The sequence below is a fragment of the Eleutherodactylus coqui genome, chromosome 4 (assembly GCF_035609145.1).
Source record: "Eleutherodactylus coqui strain aEleCoq1 chromosome 4, aEleCoq1.hap1, whole genome shotgun sequence".
NCBI lineage: Eukaryota > Metazoa > Chordata > Amphibia > Anura > Eleutherodactylidae > Eleutherodactylus > Eleutherodactylus coqui.
The window spans coordinates 203,120,103-203,143,015 of record NC_089840.1 but is presented as its reverse complement, the minus strand read 5'-3'; the positions used below and the strand labels follow the sequence as shown (position 1 = coordinate 203,143,015).

Below are 22,913 nucleotides of genomic sequence, written 5' to 3'. Positions count from 1 at the left end.
CTTTTTGTGAGCAGAGCACCTTTTGTATTAAAGCTTAAAATGAAGTTCAGTCCTTGTAAGTTCTATAGAATCTATAGGCTTTGATAAAGTGTAACCCTATGAGTGCTCAAGCGCAGTGAGAGCCTTGGTGCATCAGTAAGGTACCAGAACTAAGAAGGCATCAGGCCTGCCAAATAATCTACCCATGGTAGCAATGTGTATCTTGGGGCGCAGAGAGCTGTGTTGGCGTGTGATTTATACGCTTACTTCCACTCCCTCAATCTTGCATTTTTTATAAAATGATCAACCACTTTTAGTCGCGCCCACATTGAGTGCTGTGAAAGTGTAGTAATTCTCCTTTGTGTCGCCAACAAAGTAAAATGCCCACTTTGTGTCCCTGAAAAGTAATAGAGCCCCCACTGTGCTGTCACAAAGTAATAGTGGCCCCCTGTGCTGCAACACCTGGTGGCTCAGCTGGTTTGGCATGTAAGAACAAAAATCTGCAGAGACTTCAAAAGGGCAGTATTGACTATATTTCTGATTTGTACTTAATCCCCTGATTGTACTTATGAATTCAACTTCACAGTGAAGTTAATGGATCGCTGTAATTAGGCTTTAAAAGGATTGTCTTATTAGAGACAATTAGAGAGCTGATTTCTGTGAGTTTGGCTCCCAGCACACCAGTAAACAACTGATTTAGGCTTTATTCACACAAGCGATGCATCGGATTCCAATGCATCAGTTCAAATGAGCGATTTTCCGGTGCATAAAAATGGCCGACAGAAAGGATAGCACATACACTGCGCATTCCGGCCGGCCGCTTTTACGTTGGCTGGAAAAGATAGGTTTGGGCCTATCTTCCAGCCAAAATACACCAGCCAGTCCCATAGACTCCTATGGGAGCCTATGAGAGCTGCCAGCACAGTATCCCGGGCTGCAGCGTATATTCGTCGCAGGCTCGGCCGTCTAAATGGGTGTTAAAATGGAAGATGCAGCCGTGACTTGGGCACGACTGTTTCTCATTCTTGTGATTTTCAGCCATACTGCAGACGTGACGCGGCCGACCAATAACGGCAGCACTCGTGTGAAGGAGCCCCTAGCCTAATGGAAGCCTTAATTAGCTAGATATACTATATTTCCCCTGCAGTATTACATGATGACCATTCAGATGAAAGGCTATTCGTGTAATACATAAACATCTGCAGTCAGCCAGAACTAATCTAAGGAACATAATTCTAAAAAAAAAACTTTAAAAAAAAAGTATATAATCTAATAGTTTACAGTTTTTTGTATTGTCCATAAAAAAAAAAACCAAAATAAATAATTTAATTAGACTAATTAATAAAAGACAAGATCAAGCTGTTTTTCTAATTCCACTGATATTACACACGGACGAAAAAAAAGGTTTTCGATGTGAAGATTGAGACCTGATTCCAGCATTTTAAACAGCTGTAAAATGTTTCAAAAAGATTTTAAAAAGTTGCAAATGTGAATATAGATGGTATATTTGGATAATATTAAAGAGACTATACCATTTTTTTTTTTTTTTTTTCTTATTGATTAAAACTAGATAGAGAAACATTACATTTTTGTAATCAGTCTTAATTTTCTCATTGTAAAATTATTTATGGGTTGTTCAGGAAATGGACCCATTGACTTGTATGGGAGAGTGTTCTAGACATGCTCTGTGACCTGTGCAGAGGTCATTGTGCAAGAAGGGGAGTAGATAGTCGCAGCTTAAGGCTTAACTTTTCGTGCACTGGTAGCTGATCGTTAAATACAGTCCAACCTAAAAATTGTCCTTCAGCCTTATCAGCAGTTCTCCACGGGGAGTGCTGATGACATTGTTTCCCCCAGGAGAACAAAAGAACTGAATGCAGATAAGAGCGCTCCGGCTATTAACGGCATTCAGCTAAAGGCTTCATTTGCACACTTAATTGCTCTTAAGTAGCTGAGTAGCTACTTAATAGTTTATGCAAAATGATCGCTCAAGGCTGTCACTCCAACTGCCATTTGAGCAATCATCGCTCCGTGTAAATGGGCCTTTATACCTATTGTGATTGGTGGATCCTGTTTTATCTACATATAGGTGTTACCTCTCAGTGTAAACATACCTGTGATGTTAGTGAAATGACTGCTGAAAAGCTTTCTCTACAGATCAGGAACTATCAGACCATTATTAGTCTCTAAGGTCAGTGTGAAAAATACTGTATTTTAGGATTTTTACAAAAGTATACATTTGTGACCAAAAATATTAAAATAATCACCAAACTTCTTAACAAATTTGTTTTAAATATGATTTATATGATAGATCATTTTCTGATGACACCTTCCCTTTAATGCAATGTAGTGCTGAACGACTTGCATTTAGAGCTTGCTCTGAAAGACTTTCCCGGGTGACCTTTGTAGACGCCAGACATCTTGAATTGCATGTTCTGCCTTGTTAAGTTCTCCAAAACTTCGTAAGTCCCCATATTGCCTATACCTTTGAATGGCAGCCTGGACAATAGTAATGGGGATGCTAAAATTTAAATGGGGATATGTAGCGCCTGTGCAGTTATCCCTTGTGTTACTTGCAACAATACCTACAACAAGAAAAAGAGACATAAAACAACATATTTATTCTTACTGAATATGCTATTGCTGCCGTCTAAATTGTAGGAAGCTTCATGCACTAACCGGGAATAGGTTGCTAGGATGAAGCTTCCTGCTGGCAGATGGTGCTTTGTTAAAGCATGCTGAGATGAGTATATGGGGCAAGATTCTGATATAAATATGGAAATAGTCTGCTATGATTAAAATAGGAAGGGAAATAAATGGCCCTATAGTCACTAAAGGCAAGACTGCTGTGACTACTGGAGGAAGGGGGAATCCCTGTTCTGACTGCTGTGGAAAGCAGAGACTGATATGACTGAGGCACTAGACTGAGTACTGAGGTAATGAGGGTGTTGTGACTACTTTGAGAATGGGGAAGCTCCTATTGGGAGGGGAAGGCTTCTGTAACAACTGTGAGGAGGGTCCTAATGTGACTAGTGGAGGAAGGAGAAGCTGATATGACTACTGGGGAGAAATGCACTGCTCTGACCTCTGAAGGAAAGCTAGAAAAGCTTTAGTATGAAAGCCAGAGGAAGACACTGCCGGGACTACTACCGTGTTTCCCCCAAAATAAGTCATTGTCTTATATTATTTTTTGCCCCATAAGAGGTACTAGGTCTTATTTTCGGGGATGTTTTATTTCACTTACCTACTGCGTTTCCCCGAAAATAAGGCAGCCCTGAAAATAAGGCACCCCCATGAAATTTACAGAAGTCCCAAATATAAGGCACCCCCTGATAGTAAGGCAAAGTAAAGTGTGCAGGCAAGTCAAGAGGCCTGTCCCCTGCTGCCATCCCCGTTGTCTCCTACCTCCAGATGTATAGGTAGATCTGCAGACAGCCTGCTGTTATCCTGTCCCTGCTGTGCTGTACAAGTGTGCTGTTGCGAGCTTCCCTTGCTGGCTGGAAAAGTCCATACTGTACGTTCTGTTCCTGCTGTACATGTCTGCTGTGATGAGCTCCCCCTGGTGGCTGGAAGCTGCAATACCATCCCTGCTTACAAGTGGTACAGGAACGTCTGTCTGCAGACAGGTACGTTACTTTACAGCCCTTATTTTTTTATGGCTCTGTGTGTGAGTCAGGCAACCTGTGTGTGATTCTTAAGGCTGGGTTCTCACAGAGCGTATTTTCAGTGGAAATCTCGCAGTTTGGCCACAGCGATAAACAGCAAGATTTCCGCCGGGAAAGCGCTGCTTCAAAACCCACGGCACTCAGCCGCTTGTTTTGAAGCAACCTGGCTGCACGCTTTTCCGTTTCTGTGGCCGGTGAATCCGCACCACAACACCGGCTTCTCCCAGCTTTGCCGTGACAGATTTGCTGTCCCATGTGGACGAGATTTCTGAGAAATTTCGTCCACAAAGCTGGCCAATTGAGGGATTAGCGGCCACAGACGGATTTGCCGCGGCGAAATAAGACACCCCCTGAAAATAAGACGTAGCGCATATTTGGGAGCAAAAATTAATATAAGACGCGTCTTATTTTCGGGGAAACAGGGTAGCAGGTCCCTCCTGCTGCTTTGCAGAGCCTCGGCGTGGTTCCTGCAGTCCTCAACTGTACAGGATCACTTCCTGGTTATGGGATTCATAAATCCCGGCTCCATTAATGATGGCTGTGATTAGTTTTTCGAGCGTGATTGGTTCTTTGAGCACTGCATTAATTGGTTCTTTGAGCGCTGCTCAGACAATCACAGCTATCGTTAATGGAGCCGAGATTTATGAACCCCGTAACCAGGAAATGATCTTGTACGATTGGCCGAGGACTGCGGGAACCGCGCCAGAGCTCTGGAAAACAGCAGTAGCAACCTGGACCGAGCTTGCTACGTATTCCTTTTCTTTTAGTAATGTAACTAGGGCTTATTTTCAGGGTGTGGCTTATATTTCAAGACTTCCTGAAAATCTGAAAAACCGGGCTTATTTTCAGGATGGGTCTTATTTTCGGTGAAACGTGATATGAAATGGACAGTGCCTTTATATATAGCTATACTTTATGTTGGAGGGACTCTATTTTTCCCTAGCGTGTACCCACATGAATAACTTGCCAACCAATGCAATAAGTACCTTAGAACCAATGAGATAGGTGGGATATTCATTACCTAGAAGTTGTCCAGACTGAGCAGCAAACAATGGTCCTCCACTAGATCCTCCATGCACAGCACAAGATGTCTGTAACATAACTGGGACACTATCCACAGAAATCACTGCTGACAGCACACCCGATGTGACAGATGGACCACATTTTTCACCAAGGGCTCCAAATCCTACGACGTAGACGTCTTCTCCTGGTAAATTTGTGCAAATACTGAATTAGGTTTTCCAATAACTTTCATGTATACATACAAAACATACATTTTTGGGTTGTCAGACTTCTACCAGCATTAGTCTGGAGGCTACATCATTTTATTTAATGTACTTACTATATATCTAGTTTTGCTTAGATGAAAAATTTAAAAAACTATCTTGTTTGTAGTTATTTGAAAGAGTCATCCAGTTTGGACAACCTTGGATTATAATGCCACCTTGACAGCTCCCTTGGGACAATCTCATTGGAAGAGGTTTTGCTTCTGGCAGCTCTTGCAACTATTTGTTAGTGGAAACTACTTAAAGTGATTATCAAGTGGTCCCATTGATTTCAATGGGAGCTGCACCTGCCATTATGAGTACTGGCAGCTACACACAGGTTGGAGTAGTTCTTCTGCTTCAACCTTGATGTATCCCGTTGGGTGTTTCCTGGAAAACCCCTATAAAGCGACCTTATGGTTTCGGAATAAAATTCTGTCCCAGGACTGGAGGAGGAGGGGGTATATCACCGGCAGTTCTTCTCTGCCATCCTTCAGATCCATTGGTTTTGGGCCCTGTTTTGGCCATCCAAAATGTATGCAGCAATTTTCTATTTACCTACTGCACACTGTGCACTGCTCTCTGATTGTCCAGTACTGCTCATATAAGAAACTCTGGTCAATCAGAGAGCAGGTATAGTGCATTAGTAATGTAATACTACCAATGCACTGTGCACATTAGGTAGTCTGAAGATTGCATTGGCCATCTTGGATGACCTAAAACAGAACCCAAACCCAACAAATTGGAGGAGTGTCAGAAAAGAACAACTGCAGGTCCTGGGACAGAATTGTGTTCCGAAACCAGAGGGTCATTTAAAAGTTGCTTATCTTCTCTGCAAACCTTTCAATCAAAGTTATTAGTGATCTGTATAGATCTATATAGAAGAAAATTCTAAGACAGATAATGTCTTCTTTGCTAGCTGGTGCATCCACATGAAACAGCTGTCTGTGCCTGGTTATGTTTTCCTTCTAGAGAAGACTCTGTCTTTGGATTGCAATTCCCACTCATTGTTACAAGGCTTGTTAAAAAGTCTGACATTGAATTGCAGGAATGCTGCCTTCCAATAGGTGTCACTGTAGAGATATTATTCAATCTTTTCATTTGCATATTTCCCAGAGGACCTTCTAGGTGCTCTCCCTAAGGAGAAACGATACCCTTCCTAACCTCAGTCAAAGGAGACACATTGAAATAAAAACAATAGCTATAAAAGGTATTACGTTCCTGATTGTTCCAAAGTATTAATCCTAATTATGATTTTTCAGAAGGCTCAGGGTCCAGTATTCCCCGATTAAACAATGTGTCAATGTTTTACATGAATTCGCAGGACTTGATCTGAGAGCCGCTCTCTCTGCCCATCTCATTGTATTCAATTATGTCTGCATGAAATTTTTGGCTGAACAGATACACCACAGGCAGCATAGATGAGCAATGCTGGAACACAGAGTTCTCTGAATGAGCAAAGGTTACAAAGCTCAGCTGTGAAAATTAAGTGTACTGCACCAATAATACAGTGCGTCCCCATAGATTTCAATCTGATTAAAATATACTGCATCATATTGTAAATTAAACCCTATTGTAACCTGCCATGAATAAGATTTTACTGCATCAATTGTTCTTCTTGCCTGGAATGCTGTAGAAAAATTCAATTACTGAATTATAGTGCAGTTCCATCTCATGTCTACACTTAGTTCTAGATACGTTGAGAATAGTGGGATTCTCCAGAACTTAACCCTTTCAACACTGGTGTAACTATAGGGGATGCGGTTGCACCCGGGCCCAGGAGCCTAGGGGGCCCATAGGACCTCTTTTCTCCATATAGGGAGCCCAGTACTATGAATAAAGCATTATACTTGGGGACCTGTTACAGATTTTACATTGGGACCCAGAAGCTTCAAGTTACACCTCTGCCTTTCAACATAGCTATATAAATGCGTTTTTTGGAGGAGTAGTTATAATTTAATGGTATCTTTTAACCCCTTCCCACTATATGACGTACATTTACGTCCTGGAGCGTCGAGGTATGTAAAAAGAGAGATCACGGGGTGACCTCTCTTCATACAGCGTGGGCGTCAGCTGTTTATTATAGCTGACACCCGCGGGCAATAGCTGCAATCAGCTGCGCAGCCGATCGCGGCTTTTAACCCTTTAAATGCCACTGTCAATTCTGACAGTGGCATTTAAATTCCCCGAACAATGTTTGGGGGTCCCGCATGGCCCCACCCGCAGTGAGATTGCAGAGAGCCAAGTGAGTATCATGGCAGCCGGGGTCCTCCTGAAAGGCAGTCTGCCAAGAAGCCCTGGGGCCTATCAAGCCATCCTCGTGGGGTGGCTTCATAGACTGCCTGTCAGATTGCAGTATGATGTAATGCTATAGCATTACATCATACTGCAGGAGCAAGAAAAGCATCGCTAGTTGTGGTCCCCTAGGGGGCTTAAAAAAAAAAAAAAAAAAGTAAAAATCGGATCAATATACTTTTACTCATTGTAAAAAAAATAATAATAATGCCATATCTATAATAAAAAAATCTAAATCATAAAACAAAAATCCATATTTGGTATCGCCATGTCTGTAACAGTCCAATCTATCAAAAGTAGCCCATTATTTACCCTGTACGGTGAACATCGTGTGAATAAAAAAAATGAAGAACGCCAGAAATGCACTTTTTCAGTCACCCTGTTTCCCAGAAAAAAAATGCAATAAAAAGAGATCAAAAAGTCCCATATATTCCGAAATGATACTAGCGTAAACTACAGGACATCTCGCAAAGAATGAGCTCCTGCTCAACTACGTCGACAAAAAATAAAAAAGTTATTGCGCGCAGAAGACGGTGGCGAAAAATAATTTTAAAAAATTAAATGTCTTTGAAAAAAAATACAAGTACTATAGCAAAAAAAACTATATAAGTTTGGTATCGTAGTAATCGTACTGACCCATAGAATAAAGCTATCTTGTTCTTTTTGTTGCAGTTTGTGCGCCGTAGAAACATGGCGCAGTTAAAAATGGAGGAATGTATTTTTTTTTCATTTTACTCCACTTAGAATTTTAAAATATGGTACTTTAAATAGCACCATTGAAAAATACAACTCATCCCGCAAAAAACAAGCCCTGATACAGCTAGAGCGATGGATAAATAAAGGAGTTACGATTTTTTAAAAGGGGGAGGGAAGAACGAAAATGGAGAAAATAAAAGAGGCGCGTCATTAAGGGGTTAATGTAGCATATGGGCTTAAACTGAAAATCATGCAAATAGTTTTTTGGCTTTTGTTTTTACGGTGTTCACAATGCGGTAATATGACAGGATCACTTTATCCTTATTACGGCAATATCAAATTTATAGTCGTTTATGTTTTACTACTTGCAAGAATTGGGAAACTTGAAAAAAAAATTAGCTTTCTGTCGCCACATTCTGAGACCCATAACTTTTTTAATTTTCCCTAATGGAGTTGTGTGAGTGCTTGTTCTTTTGCAGGGCAAGCTGAAAGGTTTTACTGCACCATTTTAGGGTAGGCAAGACTATTTGATTAGAAAAGGTTTTTATTTTACTTTTAGTTGTTTTTACTATTGTTACAACTGTTATTAAACTTTTCGTTGCATTTTTGCTTAGTCGCAAACTTTAACTTGTAATAAAAAATGCAACAAAAAACTGATTCATTTCGTACTTTCTACAAGTGAGTGGGCACACATAGGCATGGCTGCAACTAATATAGTTGGAAAAAACACATGCTTCAGCACTTGATACATTTAATATCTGAATAAAAGTGCATAACTATTCTATATACTAACCACTAGAGATGAGCGAACGTGTTCTTCCGAGCTTGATATTCGTGCGAATATTAGGGTGTTCGGGATGTTCGTTATTCGTAACGAACACCATGCGGTGTTCTGGTTATTTTCACTTACTTCCCTGAGACGTTTGCGCGCTTTTCTGGCCAATTGAAAGACAGGGAAGGCATTACAACTTCCCCCTGTGACGTTCAAGCCCTATACCACCCCCCTGCTGTGAGTGGCTGGGAAGATCAGGTGTCACCCGAACATAAAAGTCGGCCCCTCCCGCGGCTCGCCTCAGATGCCGTGTGATTTAGATGAGGGACAGTGCTGTTTGTACCGGAGCTGCTGTAGGGAAAGAATTGGTAGTTAGTGTAGGCTTCAAGACCCCCCAAAGGTCCTTATTAGGGCCACTGATAGCTGTGTGTTGGCTGCTGTTAGCAGTGGCAATTTTTTTTTTCTCAAAATCGCCTCTGCAGACCGTTGCACCTGGCATTAGGGACAGAAGTGCTGCATAGGCAGGGAGAGTGTTAGGAGTGAGTGTAGCCTTCAAGAACCTCAACGGTCCTTTCTAGGGCCATATTTATCCGTGTGCAGTACTGTCCAGGCTGCTGTTAGCTGTGCTGCATTTTTTTTTGCTTCTCAAAATCGCTTCTGCAGAGCATTGCACCCTCCATTGATACTGCAGGGAAAGAATTGTATAGGCAGGGCCACAACACAGTTATTATTCATTGAATATACGCAGTGCTGCCTTTTGCTTGTAAAACAAGTGAAAATAATTCTATTTGTCCGGCCTCTGTCCGTCCTAAGGGCGGTGGACACGTGTCGGCTGCGTGTGACACCTTTAAAAATCATACGCACCCAGCTACGTTTTACTCCTGGCTTCGCCATTTGCTTTCCTTAATTGGGAAAAAAAATACCTGCTCTGCCACAGTTAATAACTCTGCTACCCTCACGTTCTGTGACACATTAGCAGGGACACAGCACAGTTATTAAACTTCTCATGTTCATAGAATATACGCAGTGCTGCCTTTTGGTGCCAAAAAACGGAAAACAATTCTATTTGTCCGGCCTCTGTCCGTCCTAAGGGCGGTGGACACGTGTCGGCTGCGTGTGACACCTTTAAAAATCATACGCACCCAGCTACGTTTTACTCCTGGCTTCGCCATTTGCTTTCCTTAATTGGGAAAAAAAATACCTGCTCTGCCACAGTTAATAACTCTGCTACCCTCACGTTCTGTGACACATTAGCAGGGACACAGCACAGTTATTAAACTTAGATTATTCATTCACTAGAGGCAGTGGGGCCTTTCGTTTTCAAAAAAGGGAAAAAATTATATTTGGCCTGCAGTCTTGCGCCAATTTATTTCCTGCCTGTGAAATCAAATCACTGGTAATACAGCATGCTGAGGGGTAGGGGTAGGCCTAGAGGACGTGGACGCGGCCGAGGACGCGGAGGGCCAAGTCAGGGTGTGGGCACAGGCCAAGCTCCTGATCCAGGTGTGTCGCAGCCGACTGCTGCGCGATTAGGAGAGAGGCACGTTTCTGGCGTCCCCACATTCATCGCCCAATTAATGGGTCCACGCGGGAGACGGTTATTAGAAAATGAGCAGTGTGAGCAGGTCCTGTCCTGGATGGCAGAAAGTGCTTCGAGCAACCTATTGTCTACCCGCAGTTCTGCGCCGTCCACTGCTGCCAATCCGAATCCTCTGTCTGCTGCTCCTCCTTCCTCCCAGCCTCCTCACTCCACTACAATAACACCTGCTCAGGAGCTAGAGCACTCCCAGGAACTGTTCTCGGGCCCCTGCTTAGATTGGGCAGCAGCGGTTCCTCTCCCACCAGAGGAGTTTATCGTCACTGATGCCCAACCATTCGAAAGTTCCCGGGGTCCGGGGGAAGAGGCTGAGGACTTCCGCCAACTGTCTCAACAACTTTCTGTGGGTGAGGAGGACGATGACGATCAGACACAGTTGTCTTGCAATGAGGTAGTAGTAAGGGCAGTAAGTCCGAGGGAGCAGCGCACAGAGGATTCGGAGGAAGAGCAGCAGGACGATGAGGTGACTGACCCCACCTGGTGTGCAACGCTTACTCAGGAGGACAGGTCTTCAGAGGGGGAGTCAAGGGCATCAGCAGGGCAGGTTGCAAGAGGCAGTGCGGTGGCCAGGGGTAGAGGCAGGGCCAGACTGAATAATCCACCAAGTGTTTCCCAAAGCGCCCCCTCGCGCCATGCCACCCTGCAGAGGCCGAGGTGCTCTAAGGTCTGGCAGTTTTTCACAGAGACGCCTGACGACCGACGAACAGTGGTGTGCAACCTTTGTCGCGCAAAGCTCAGCCGGGGAGCCAACACCAACTGCCTCACCACCACCACCATGCGCAGACATATGATGGCCAAGCACCCCGCAAGGTGGGACGAAGGCCGTTCAGCGCCTCCGGTTTGCACCCCTGCCTCTCCCCCTGTGCCCCAACCTGCCACTGAGATGCAACCCCCCTCTCAGGACACAGGCACTACCGTCTCCTGGCCTGCACCCACACCCTCACCTCCGCTGTCCTCAGCCCCATCCAGCAGTGTAGTTCAGCGCACCGTCCAGCCGTCGCTTGCGCAACTGTTGGAGCGCAAGCGCAAGTACGCCGCCACGCACCCGCACGCTCAAACGTTAACCGTCCGCATAGCAAAATTCATCAGCCTTGAGATGCTGCCGTATAGGGTTGTGGAAACGGAGTCCTTCAAAAGTATCATGGAGGCGGCGGCCCCGCGCTACTCAGTTCCCAGTCGCCACTACTTTTCCTGATGTGCCGTCCCAGCCCTGCACGACCACGTCTCCCGCAACATTGTACGCGCCCTCACCAACGCGGTTACTGCCACGGTCCACTTAACTACGAACACGTGGACAAGCACAGGCGGGCAGGGCCACTACATCTCCCTGACGGCACATTGGGTGAATTTAGTGGAGGCTGGGACAGAGTCAGAGCCTGGGACCGCTCACGTCCTACCCACCCCCAGAATTGCGGGCCCCAGCTCGGTGGTGGTATCTGCGGAGGTGTATGCTTCCTCCACTAAAACACCCTCCTCCTCCTCCTCCTCCTCTGTCTCGCAATCAAGATGTGTTAGCAGCAGCATGTCGCCAGCAGTCGGTGTCGCGCGGTGTGGCAGCACAGCGGGGGGCAAGCGTCAGCAGGCCGTGCTGAAACTACTCAGCTTAGGCGATAAGAGGCACACGGCCCACGAACTGCTGCAGGGTCTGACACAGCAGACCGACCGCTGGCTTGCACCGCTGAGCCTCCAACCGGGCATGGTCGTGTGTGACAACGGCCGTAACCTGGTGGCGGCTCTGCAGCTCGGCAGCCTCCCGCACGTGCCATGCCTGGCCCACGTCTTTAATTTGGTGGTTCAGCGCTTTCTGAAAAGCTACCCACGCTTGTCAGACCTGCTCGTAAAGGCGCGCCGGCTCTGTGCACATTTTCGCAAGTCCCACACGGACGCTGCCACCCTGCAACATCACTTTAAGCTGCCAGTGCACCGACTGCTGTGCGACGTGCCCACACGGTGGAACTCTACGCTCCACATGTTGGCCAGGCTCTATGAACAACGTAGAGCTATAGTCGAATACCAACTCCAACATGGGCGGCGCAGTGGGAGTCAGCCTCCTCAATTCCTTTCAGAAGAGTGGGCCTGGTTGGCAGACATCTGCCATGTCCTTGGTAATTTTGAGGAGTCTACCCAGGTGGTGAGCGGCGATGCTACAATCATTAGCGTCACCATTCCTCTGCTATGCATCTTGAGAAATTCCCTGCAAACCATAAAGGCAGCTGCTTTGCGCTCGGAAACGGGGGCGGGGGAAGACAGTATGCCGCTGGATAGTCAGGGCACCCTCCTGTCTATTTCTCAGCGCGTACAGGAGGAGGAGGAGCATGAGGAGGATGAGGAGGAGGGGGAAGAGACAGCTTGGGCCGCTGCTGACGGTACACCGGCTGATTGCCTGTCATCCTTTCAGCGTGTATGGCCTGAGGAGGAGGAGGAGGAGGAGGAGGAGGAGGAGGATCCTGAAAGTGATCTTCCTAGTGACGACAGCCATGTGTTGCGTACAGGTACCCTGGCACACATGGCTGACTTCATGTTAGGATGCCTTTCTCGTGACCCTCGCGTTGCACGCATTCTGGCCACGACGGATTACTGGGTGTACACACTGCTCGATCCACGGTATAAGGAGAACCTGCCCACTCTGATTCCCGAAGAGGAAAGGGGTTCGAGAGTGTTGCTATACCACAGGACCCTTGCGGACAAGCTGATGGTAAAATTCCCAGCCGACAGCGCTAGTGGCAGAAGGCGCAGTACCGAGGGCAAGGTAGCAGGGCATGTGCGTAGATCGAGCAGCATGTACATCCCAGGCAGTGCAACAGTCTTTAAGGGCCTGGCCAGCTTTATGGCTCCCCACCAAGACTGTGTCACCGCTCCCCAGTTACGGCTGAGTCGGCGGGAGCACTGTAAAAGGATGGTGAGGGAGTACGTAGCGGATCGCACGACCATCCTTGGTGACGCCTCTGCCCCCTACAACTACTGGGTGTCGAAGCTGGACACGTGGCCTGAACTAGCGCTGTATGCCCTGGAGGTGCTTGCTTGTCCTGCGGCTAGCGTCTTGTCGGAGAGGGTGTTTAGTGCGGCTGGGGGAATCATCACAGATAAGCGTAGCCACTTGTCAACCGACAGTGCCGACAGGCTAACACTCATCAAGATGAACAAAGGCTGGATTTCGCCAGACTTCTGTTCTCCACCAGCGGACAGCAGCGATACGTAAGCAATACGTAGGCTGCACCCGCGGATGGAAGCTACGTTCTCTCTCACCATCCAAAACGGGGACATTTCTGCTTCATCAATCTGTGTCTAATATTCCTCCTCCTCCTCCTGCTCCTCCTCCTGAAACCTCACGTAATCACGCTGAACGGGCAATTTTTCTTAGGGCCACAAGGCTCACTCAAATAATTTTTCTGAACAATTTTTATAAGTTTCAATGCGCTTAAAAGCGTTGGAACTTTAACTTGAACCAATTTTTCGTTACACTGGGCTGCTTCCAGGCCTAGTTACCACTTAAGCCACATTAACCAAAGCGGTTAATGGGTTTCACCTGCCCTCTTGGCTGGCCATGGCCAATTTTTGGGATGTACATTAGTACTGTTGATACAGCAATTTTTGTGGGCCCTCGCCTACAGTGTAATCAAATTAATTTTTAGCCCACCTGCATTACAGCGGACGTTACCTCAGCTGTGTTGGGCAATGCAATGGGATATTTCTATGTACCGCCGGTGGCTTCCTGGCACCCACCCAGGCAGTGGGTCCACAGGGAGTTTAACCTACATGTGTCCACTTGTAAAGAACCCCGGTCAGACTGGGGCATGCAGTGTGGGCCGAAGCCCACCTGTATTACGCACGACATTACTACCTCAGCTGTGTTGGGCAATGCAATGGGATATTTCTATGTACCGCCGGTGGCTTCCTGGCACCCACCCATGCTGTAGGTGCACACGGAGTTTTTACTACATCTGTACACTTATAAAGAACCCCAGTCAGACTGGGGCATGCAGTGTGGGCCGAAGCCCACCTGCATTAAGCACGACATTACTACCTCAGCTGTGTTGGGCAATGCAATGGGATATTTCTGTGTACCGCCGGTGGGTTCCAGGGAGCCACCCATGCTGTCGGTCGACAGGGACTTCACAATAGGGAGTTGTACCTGCCTGTGTCTATGAATTAAAAAGCCCGGTCTGACTGGGGCATGCAGACACCTTGACAGAATGAATAGTGTGTGGCACATAGGTTCCCCATTGCTATGCCCACGTGTGCAGCTCCTGATGGCGGTGGCACAGGATTCTATTTCTCATTGCTTCTGTACAGCATTGTGGGCTATCGCTCCGCCACTTTTAAAGAGGGTCGCTGCCTAGCCGTGCCAACCTCTGCAGTGTGTGCCTGCGGTCCCTCGTCATGGCAGACGCAATTCTAAATAGACATGAGCGTGGTGTGGCATGAGGGCAGCTGAAGGCTGCCCAGGGACACTTTGGTGTGCGCTGTGGGGGGGAGGGGGTGCGGTTGGGCAGCATGTAACCCAGGAGAAGTGTCAGTGGAGTGTCATCCAGGCAGTGATTGTGCTTTGTTGGAGGTAGAGTGGTGCTTAGCAAAGGTATGCCATGCTAATGAGGGCTTTTCAGAAGTAAAAGTTGTTGGGAGGGGGGGGGGGGGCCACTCTTGCCGGTATTGTGGCTTAATAGTGGGACCTGTGAACTTGAGATGCAGCCCAACATGTAGCCCCTCGCCTGCCCTATCCGTTTCTGTGTCATTCCCATCACTTTCTTGAATTGCCCAGATTTTCACACATGAAAACCTTAGCGAGCATCGGCGAAATACAAAAATGCTCTGGTCGCCCATTGACTTCAATGGGGTTCGTTGTTCGAAACGAACCCTCGAGCATCGCGGGAAGTTCGTTCCGAATAACGAACACCCGAACATTTTGGTGTTCGCTCATCTCTACTAACCACATAAAAATGAAAGGTTGTTAGCATATATTTTAACCAAAACATGTGGGCCCATCTGCCACATCCAGATGACCATTGCATTTAGACGGGTTCCTAACTCTAATAGACACCTCTCTTTGAGCCCAAGCCTCCAAATGTCAATTCACAGCAGAAGAATCAACTGGATGTCTACAAGTTTTTTTCACTGTCAGGATTCTTATCAACTCTAAAATGTAGCGTTTATTAAAGGGGTTGTCCCGCGCCGAAACGGGTTTTTTTTTTTTTTCAACCCCCCCCCCCCGTTCGGCGCGAGACAACCCCGATGCAGGGACGTACAGAAAGCTCACCGGAGCGCTTACCTTAATCCCCGCGCTCCGGTGACTTCTATACTTACCTGTGAAGATGGCCGCCGGGATCCTCTGCCTCCGTGGACCGCAGCTCTTCTGTGCGGTCCATTGCCGATTCCAGCCTCCTGATTGGCTGGAATCGGCACGTGACGGGGCGGAGCTACACGGAGACGGCATCCTGCACGAAAGGCTCCATAGAAGAAAGCAGAAGACCCGGACTGCGCAAGCGCGGCTAATTTGGCCATCGGAGGGCGAAAATTAGTCGGCACCATGGAGACGAGGACGCCAGCAACGGAGCAGGTAAGTAAAAAACTTCTTATAACTTCTGTATGGCTCATAATTAATGCACAATGTATATTACAAAGTGCATTAATATGGCCATACAGAAGTGTATAGACCCACTTGCTGCCGCGGGACAACCCCTTTAAGTTTAAATCTAAAAAAAAAAAATGTATTCCAAGCCTGACGTGTAACACACAAAGAAAAATTCAATTTATCTAAAAGAGGATCGTTTCCAAAACTCCGTAAAGATTCTGCAGCAAGGATGACCCTCCCCCCCCCCCCAAAAAAAAACCCGGGCAGGAACCAAAATAAAAAATGGCAGCAGCACCAGGGCTGCTTGGGAAGTTAAAGAATTAGTGGCAAGTCAGTCAGTCAGTGAGTAAGGGCTTTCATATATATATATATATATATATATATATATATATATATATATATATATATATATATATATATATATATATATATATATATATATATATATATAGATGGCTGTTCTGCATAAGTTTGATAACACCAGAGATGCATCTATAGGAATTTCAGGAATAGAGTAGTACAGCTAACTTGGATATTTCTGTAATTCTAGCCAGCTCTGCATTCTGTCACAACCTGGATATGGTAGCCAGTGGCCACCAGACCAGCTGGGATGGGATTGAGGTAACTCCAGTCTTGAGGCAGGTATGGTCAGACATTTATGGCATATTGAGTGAATATGTCATGAATGACTGATAAATATGCATCACACCTATCCGGTGAATATATCATAAATGTATAAGATGGTAAAACCACTTTAAACATTGATGGCCTATCCTCAGGATCGGCCATTAATGTTTGATGGTTAGGTGATTGACCACCATCATCCCATGCTACTCATTCTTCATTGTTTACACAAGTACAGTGACTCGTCCTAATGGGTGGCTGTGGCTGCTAATGAGCTTGTCCCATTCACTAGAATAAGTATGACCCACTGTGGTAGTGTGAATCATTAAGGGGACACGATTATCACCTTTATTATACTTATGAGAAGATCTCAAAATGTCAGACTTCTACTGATCAAACATTTATGGCCTATCCTGAGACCTCTTATAAAAATGGCTACTTGTATGCAAGCTAACCAAATTTACAATGGTGTACCTATTCTATCCGAATACAAAGGGCAATACTGGTTCCTTCAGTTGGTCTAATGTACTTTAAATAGTATCAAACCTGTAAAGTATTCAGATGCCAAGACTAGTTCAGGAACATCACGTATAGTTTCTTCCAGTTCCACCACAGCTATGTCATAAGGAGAAAATGCTTGAGTAGCAAACAAAACTCGACCTGTGATAGCCCGGTACCTGGAAATATGAATTAACAAGATGTCAAATTATAGAGTACTTGATTATTAAAGCAAACACATAAATGTATAGCAGGGTGAATAATTACCATGGGCGAATGTGACCCGATCATTAGGCCATTTTCACCTCTATGTTGGAGACTAAGTTCAGAACCTTTGGCACAGACTCAGCAAGAACTTCCAGATAAAATAGCTGAGCATGCTTTTCAATTTCATTCGGGAGATCTTTAGCTGGCTTGCCAGAAGCTCAACAGACCCCATTATACTCTATGCCGGATCCAGTGCTTCCAGTATTTTCATTGTTTGGCTTCGAGGATGGAGCCAAACAATGGAAGTCTCATGGAGATCTAGTCACATAGGTGGAAGTGCCCTAAGAAGTTGGTTGATCTTGGTTGTTGAAAATCATTTGGCACCAAATACCAAATAATCGGCTCCACCACAATCAATGAAAGGGACAAAATAATTAGTTGGTTAATTTAAAGATATAAATATAAAAAGATAATATAAGTAGGGTTTGCTAGTGCCTGCCTCATCAGTGTCCTTCATATGTGTCACTTGCTCCTCCACTTAGCAGTCTGGCTGGCTGCATGTTGAGAGATAAGTGGTGTATCAGTATATCAGTAAGTATATGGCTGTTTTCTGTGATTTTTTTTAAAGAGATATATGGGAGTAGCTCACCACCAAATACTTGGAATTGCCAAGTGCATGTCAGTGTGGCTTCCTCGCATATAAAAGAAATGAAAACAAGATGACGTCTCTCCAGGCAAACCCAAGACACAGCCTAAGGGCGCCCACCCACTGGCGTTTGCGATTTTCGTGCGTGAAAAATGCAGCGTTTTCCGCGGCATTTTCGCGCCTTTTCCGTTAATTTTCATTGACATTCATCGGTGCATTAAGAGAAAAATAAGGACCCATATGCAACTGACAGTTCCTATGTTAAAAATTGCAACGGACCGAAAAAAAAAACGCCAGTGGACAGGAACACATTCAATACTAATTGCTCTTGAGAAAAAACGCAAAACGCAAAGGAAAAAAAAATCACCAGTGGGTGGGCGCCCTTATAGGATGCAATGAGAATTTAATCACCATAAAAGGACATATAAAAACATTACCACAAGAATGGTGTCCACGGCGGGCCCCCGCGGTATAGAATAACTCCTGGTTACTAGCCATTGTTTCAAATGTACACAAAGTCACCAAATGCGCCAATTCAATAAACGTAAATTATGAATATCTTATGACTACATGAAATCTGACAATCATGCATGGATGGTTTGGGGAGAAACTGATGAAATTTGTACTACAAGTCTCAGCTTCATTCTACCAAAACAAATTTGGTACCAGAAGTCCCAGCAGTTCATATATATTATTAGTATGCATTAGGAATGGAGTAACAGGAGAATACTTATTGAGCCTTGTCTGTGTGTATAGCGTTGAGCTTGCTATGCATCATATAAAACTGTCGAAACTTGCTGAGCTGGAATAGTTAAAGTGAGTCTTCGGTTTCGGGATACAAATCTGTCTTGGACCGGAGGCTGAAGAGGGTATATTACCTGTAGATGATCTTCTTGGTGGTCTCTCTTTTTCACCAGTTCTGAGTGATTTTTTAGGCTACCTATTCGCAGTGTTAGGTCTACCAATAAACTATACCTGACTGTGAATGGTCACAGCTGCTCACGTGATCAGCACTGCCCAATCACAGTATAGTTCGAAAATGGTGGTCACTATCTTGGCCACTGGAAAAAACACACCCAGAACTGGTGGAAGGGAGAGACGTCTGAGAATATCTTCTACACGCAATTTATCCCCCTCCACCCTACAGTCCAGGGACAGAATTTTGGGTCACTGTAAAGATGTATTTTACAAAAGGATAATCACATAGAAATAAAAAATGTGTATTATACAAAAATTGATAAATAATTGTCATTTTCTGATCATACATTCCTTTTAAGCATTCGTCTTTCTCTGCAATAAAGTTACTTACTGATGTCCGTAGGGCCCTTTTACACTGGATGACTTATCGGGTGCAGAGGCCCAACAAATCATCGCAGTGTTGATCGTTCATTTGCTTTTACATAGGAACAATCATCTCTAGTGAAGATGGAGATCGTTCCAGCCGCATGCCTCCATTCACAGTAAACAGGCAGTCGGTCATAAATCAACAACTGCCTGTTTACACGGGCCGATCTGCATGCAGAAACTGAATGACGAATGAGAAGCGAACAAATTCTCATTTGTCGTTTAGTCAGGGCATTTACACTGATCGATTTATTGGCCCGTGTAAAAGGGCCTCAAGATGACCAACTGCAAATTTCCAACTGAATGGGACTGTTTCCCTTCTGTAAGCACTACTGTATGCAGATAGCTCATATGGCTCTCCCTCTTTAGGGCTCCTTCACGTAAACCTATTTGCACTATAAATTAGGTTGAATTTCACGCATGCCTGCTCATTATACTGTACTTTTTGCACACGCAGGGCCTGTTCACATGCTCCCCCGCCCTTATTTAAATGGCTATTTAGCCCAATGAGGTCCACCTATGTACTTTGCATCATGGAATTGCACAGCGTATTGCAGATTTGTGTTCACATTGCGCACTCCCCATAGACTTTCATGGGTATCTTTAGTGCGCAAATGGCACAAAATAAAACAGTTCCTATATTTTCTGCAATTGCACGCAAATATTATGTGAACAAATACACCTGAGTGAAGGAGCCATTGGTTTGTTTTCAGCACTGTGAGGCTGGATTCATATGGGCGTATGTGTTTTTACGTTCGCCCGACTACGTAAAAACACGTGAATGGGTGCACAAGTCTAACGTTTGTGTACCTATTCAGTTGGCATGGGCCCGGCACATATACACAGAGCCCGCAATGCCATCGGGTGGGGGCAGGCACTTTAGCTGTGCTAAGCTGTCTCCCCCTTTCCTCCACCTCGCCAGCTCTTTGCAAGGGAAGGGGGTGGGACGGGGCGGGAGCTAGTCAGCTAAAGGGGTGGTCTCGCGGCAGCAAGTGGGGTTATGCACTTCTGTATGGCCATATTAATGCACTTTGTAATGTACATCGTGCATTAAATATGAGCCATACAGAAGTTATTCACTTACCTGCTCCGTTGCTGGCGTCCCCGTCGCCATGGATCCGTTTAATTCTGATGTCTTCTTGCTTTTTTAGACGCACTTGCACTGTGCGGTCTTCTCCCCTTCTGCTCGGTCCAGGCACGAGCAGCGTTCTGGCTCCGCCCCCTTCTACGCGTCATCGTGTAGCTCAGCCCCGTCACGTGTGCCGATTCCAGCCAATCAGGAGGCTGGAATCGGCAATGGAACGCACAGAGCCCACGGTGCACCATGGGAGAAAACCGCAGTGCATCCCTGGGAAAGGACCGGCGGCCATCTTGGGAGAAGATTTTTTTAAAGTCCTTATTTCGTCGGATCGGTAAGTAGCAAGCGGCTTAAAAACCGCTTTACTTTGCTATTTTATGCCAGGGGTTGACAGGGGGAATGGGGAAAGGTAAAATTTTGAGGTTTGCCGTGAGACAACCCCTTTAAGCTACCTCCCCCTTTCCACCCCTTGTCGGCAGCCAGCAATGGGAGGGGACAAGACAGGGCGGGAGCTTAGCAACTGGCTCCCGCCCTATTGCAAACAGCCAGCAAGGGGCGGAGAGGAGCAGGGAAGGGGGTGGGAGTTTAGCAGTCACGCTGCTAAACTCCCTCCCACCTCCCTTTCTGGCAGCTGTCATAGGCTCCCATAGGAGTCTATGCAGCCAGTGGCGTAAAAGCGCTATCTTGGCCGCCCGGGAATACACCCATGTGAACTGAGGCATTGTAAACCAACCATGCTCGTGTGAATCCAGCCTAAGGGTAGGAATATATGGGACACATTGACCACAATGGAAAAATCCATAACAAACCTGCAGCAGAATCCAATTTCATGTATAGATTTTGGTGCAGATTGACTACAGGTCAATTTTTACTCTACAGATTTTTCCTTCAGACTTATCCTTTGAGTGTCGATGAGATTTCTTGATGGGTTTTTCACTTGGCTGCATTGTAAAATGCTGCGGATCCATGCAGATCAATGGTGGGAAAGAACACAGCATATATGCTTGAACATACTCAAATGGTTACATACCTTTCATATATTGGGTGCCCAGTTGGAATTTTAGGATGGTAGATCTTTACAGATACTTTGAGTGAATTCCTAATGACATGTCGGCATGTTAGTACTAATTTTGGGCTCAACAAAACTCCAGACCCCCAGGCTTGGCCTGAGTCCACTATAACTACTGATGCCATTAGATGCTCTACTGATCCTGAGCCCACTTCCTTCAACATACTGTGATCTACTGGCTGCAAAGTTCTCAGGTCATTTTTGAAAGCAATGCCTGTCCTTTGAAGAACTTTACTGATGTTGTCAAGAATATGGGTAAGAGAGCAAGCCACAGTCAATCCCACCCATTCGTTTGTCTTCCAGCAAAGAGGGGCCACTATGATGCCAATCAAATGTAAAAGACCATCTTCATACATAAATATGCCGCCGCCTTCACAGCCTGGCAAACAGCGGGCATCAGTCAGCAGTACAACATTTCTGTCCCCAGCTGTATTACTTAGAACACCTTTAGTTATGGTATTTAGAAAGATGTCTGTGTAAAATGAGCCAAATGGAGAGCCACAAGCATATACGGTACTGCCTTTTACCAGCTGGGAGGAATCCATGATGCCCATTTTAGGAGTGTTCAGCAGAGGATTTTGGAGCTTCAAAATTGCAAACCAATGAAGATAAGCTAGATCCTCCTGAAACTTGCCATATTCATTCTTCTCTTCTTCACTGGAAAACACCCAACCGTCTTCTTTCTTAAACAGTTTCGAAAATGCTTTTTGGAAATCTCTACAAGGCAGAAGCATAAGGAGTTGTGCTTGAACTTGTATCTGTCCACTTTTTGACTTGGACATGGGGACAAGTCCAAGTGCAGAACTCCGTTCCAGTCCAAAATTATGGACTTGACTACCATACGTTGCATTTTCCTGAGCCGGATTGGCGCATTCCACTTGAATCAGTACATCTGATGGCAAGTCATTTGCAAAAAACACAGTACAGTCCGGACTAGCAAAGGAAGTTTTGCTTTCTTTCAGGAAAGGAAAAAATACCGCAGCTTGACAAATAACAATTCCGGAATTTCTATCTAAGATCACTCCGCTACAGCTCCACTGCCCATCACACTCGGCATTAGAAGCGGGATGATACAAGGGCTTCTTGTCACTTTCTGGAGTGTGCTTTTTGTTTTGGGCACTAGGGACTATTAATCGTGGCTGGGAGACGGTTATAACACAACTAGCGGACTGTGCCTGAGCCAGCTGGGGCTTCATCACAGCCAAAGCATCTACAGGTGCAATAATGGAATAGCAGAGACCTGAAGGCTCAGCACATCCAGATCTAGGATGCCCATCTGCTGTTCTTACCCCGGCCCATCAGCATTTCTGATTGATCCCTAAGATCAGGCAACATGTCTGGGGAAAAGTATGAAGCCATCAGATACAAAGTACACAGCGAGCAGCCTGACCAGGAAGCACTCTATGCAGAATCAGGCTGTGAATGGCTGGCCACTAACACTGGGTTCCTGTTCCTATTCATTGGTTGCTTCATGTGACGGGACTCTTGAGTCATCCAGCAAACCCGCCCTCTGTTAGTAGAATTAACCCTCTCAGTGCATCAATTCGAAATAAGAGCTTGAATGGGTTTTTATAGCAGTTTATTTACCGGTAACTTATTTTTACTTTAT

General features: G+C 45.6%; 1 protein-coding gene across 2 annotated transcripts; it reads right to left on the bottom strand.

Annotated features, from left to right (window-relative positions):
* Positions 1-2,262: 2,262 nt before the first annotated feature.
* Positions 2,263-22,721, bottom strand: TYSND1 (trypsin like peroxisomal matrix peptidase 1). Of its 2 annotated transcripts, XM_066600564.1 has the most exons (5): positions 21,266-22,721; positions 17,009-17,139; positions 4,666-4,851; positions 3,385-3,552; positions 2,449-2,564 (listed from the first exon to the last, which is right to left on the bottom strand). In XM_066600564.1, the coding sequence occupies exons 1-4, from the start codon at positions 22,498-22,500 to the stop codon at positions 3,422-3,424; spliced, it is 1,683 nt and encodes a 560-aa protein (XP_066456661.1). In that variant the 5' UTR covers positions 22,501-22,721; the 3' UTR covers positions 2,449-2,564; positions 3,385-3,421. The 2 variants fall into 2 exon arrangements, with proteins under 2 accessions (XP_066456660.1, XP_066456661.1); XM_066600563.1 differs by lacking the exon at positions 3,385-3,552 and having other exon boundaries at positions 2,263-2,564.
* Positions 22,722-22,913: the final 192 nt, after the last annotated feature.

Bases quoted from the DNA above. Each gene is read 5' to 3' on its own strand.
- TYSND1 (XM_066600563.1), bottom strand. From the start codon at position 22,500: ATGAAGCCCCAGCTGGCTCAGGCACAGTCCGCTAGTTGTGTTATAACC. The intron at 17,140-21,265 runs GTATGTAACCAT...TCATATTTCCAG, and splicing joins GGGCACCCAATATATGAAAG to GTACCGGGCTATCACAGGTC. The intron at 4,852-17,008 runs GTTTGATACTAT...CAAATTTACCAG, and splicing joins GGCATCTGAATACTTTACAG to GAGAAGACGTCTACGTCGTA.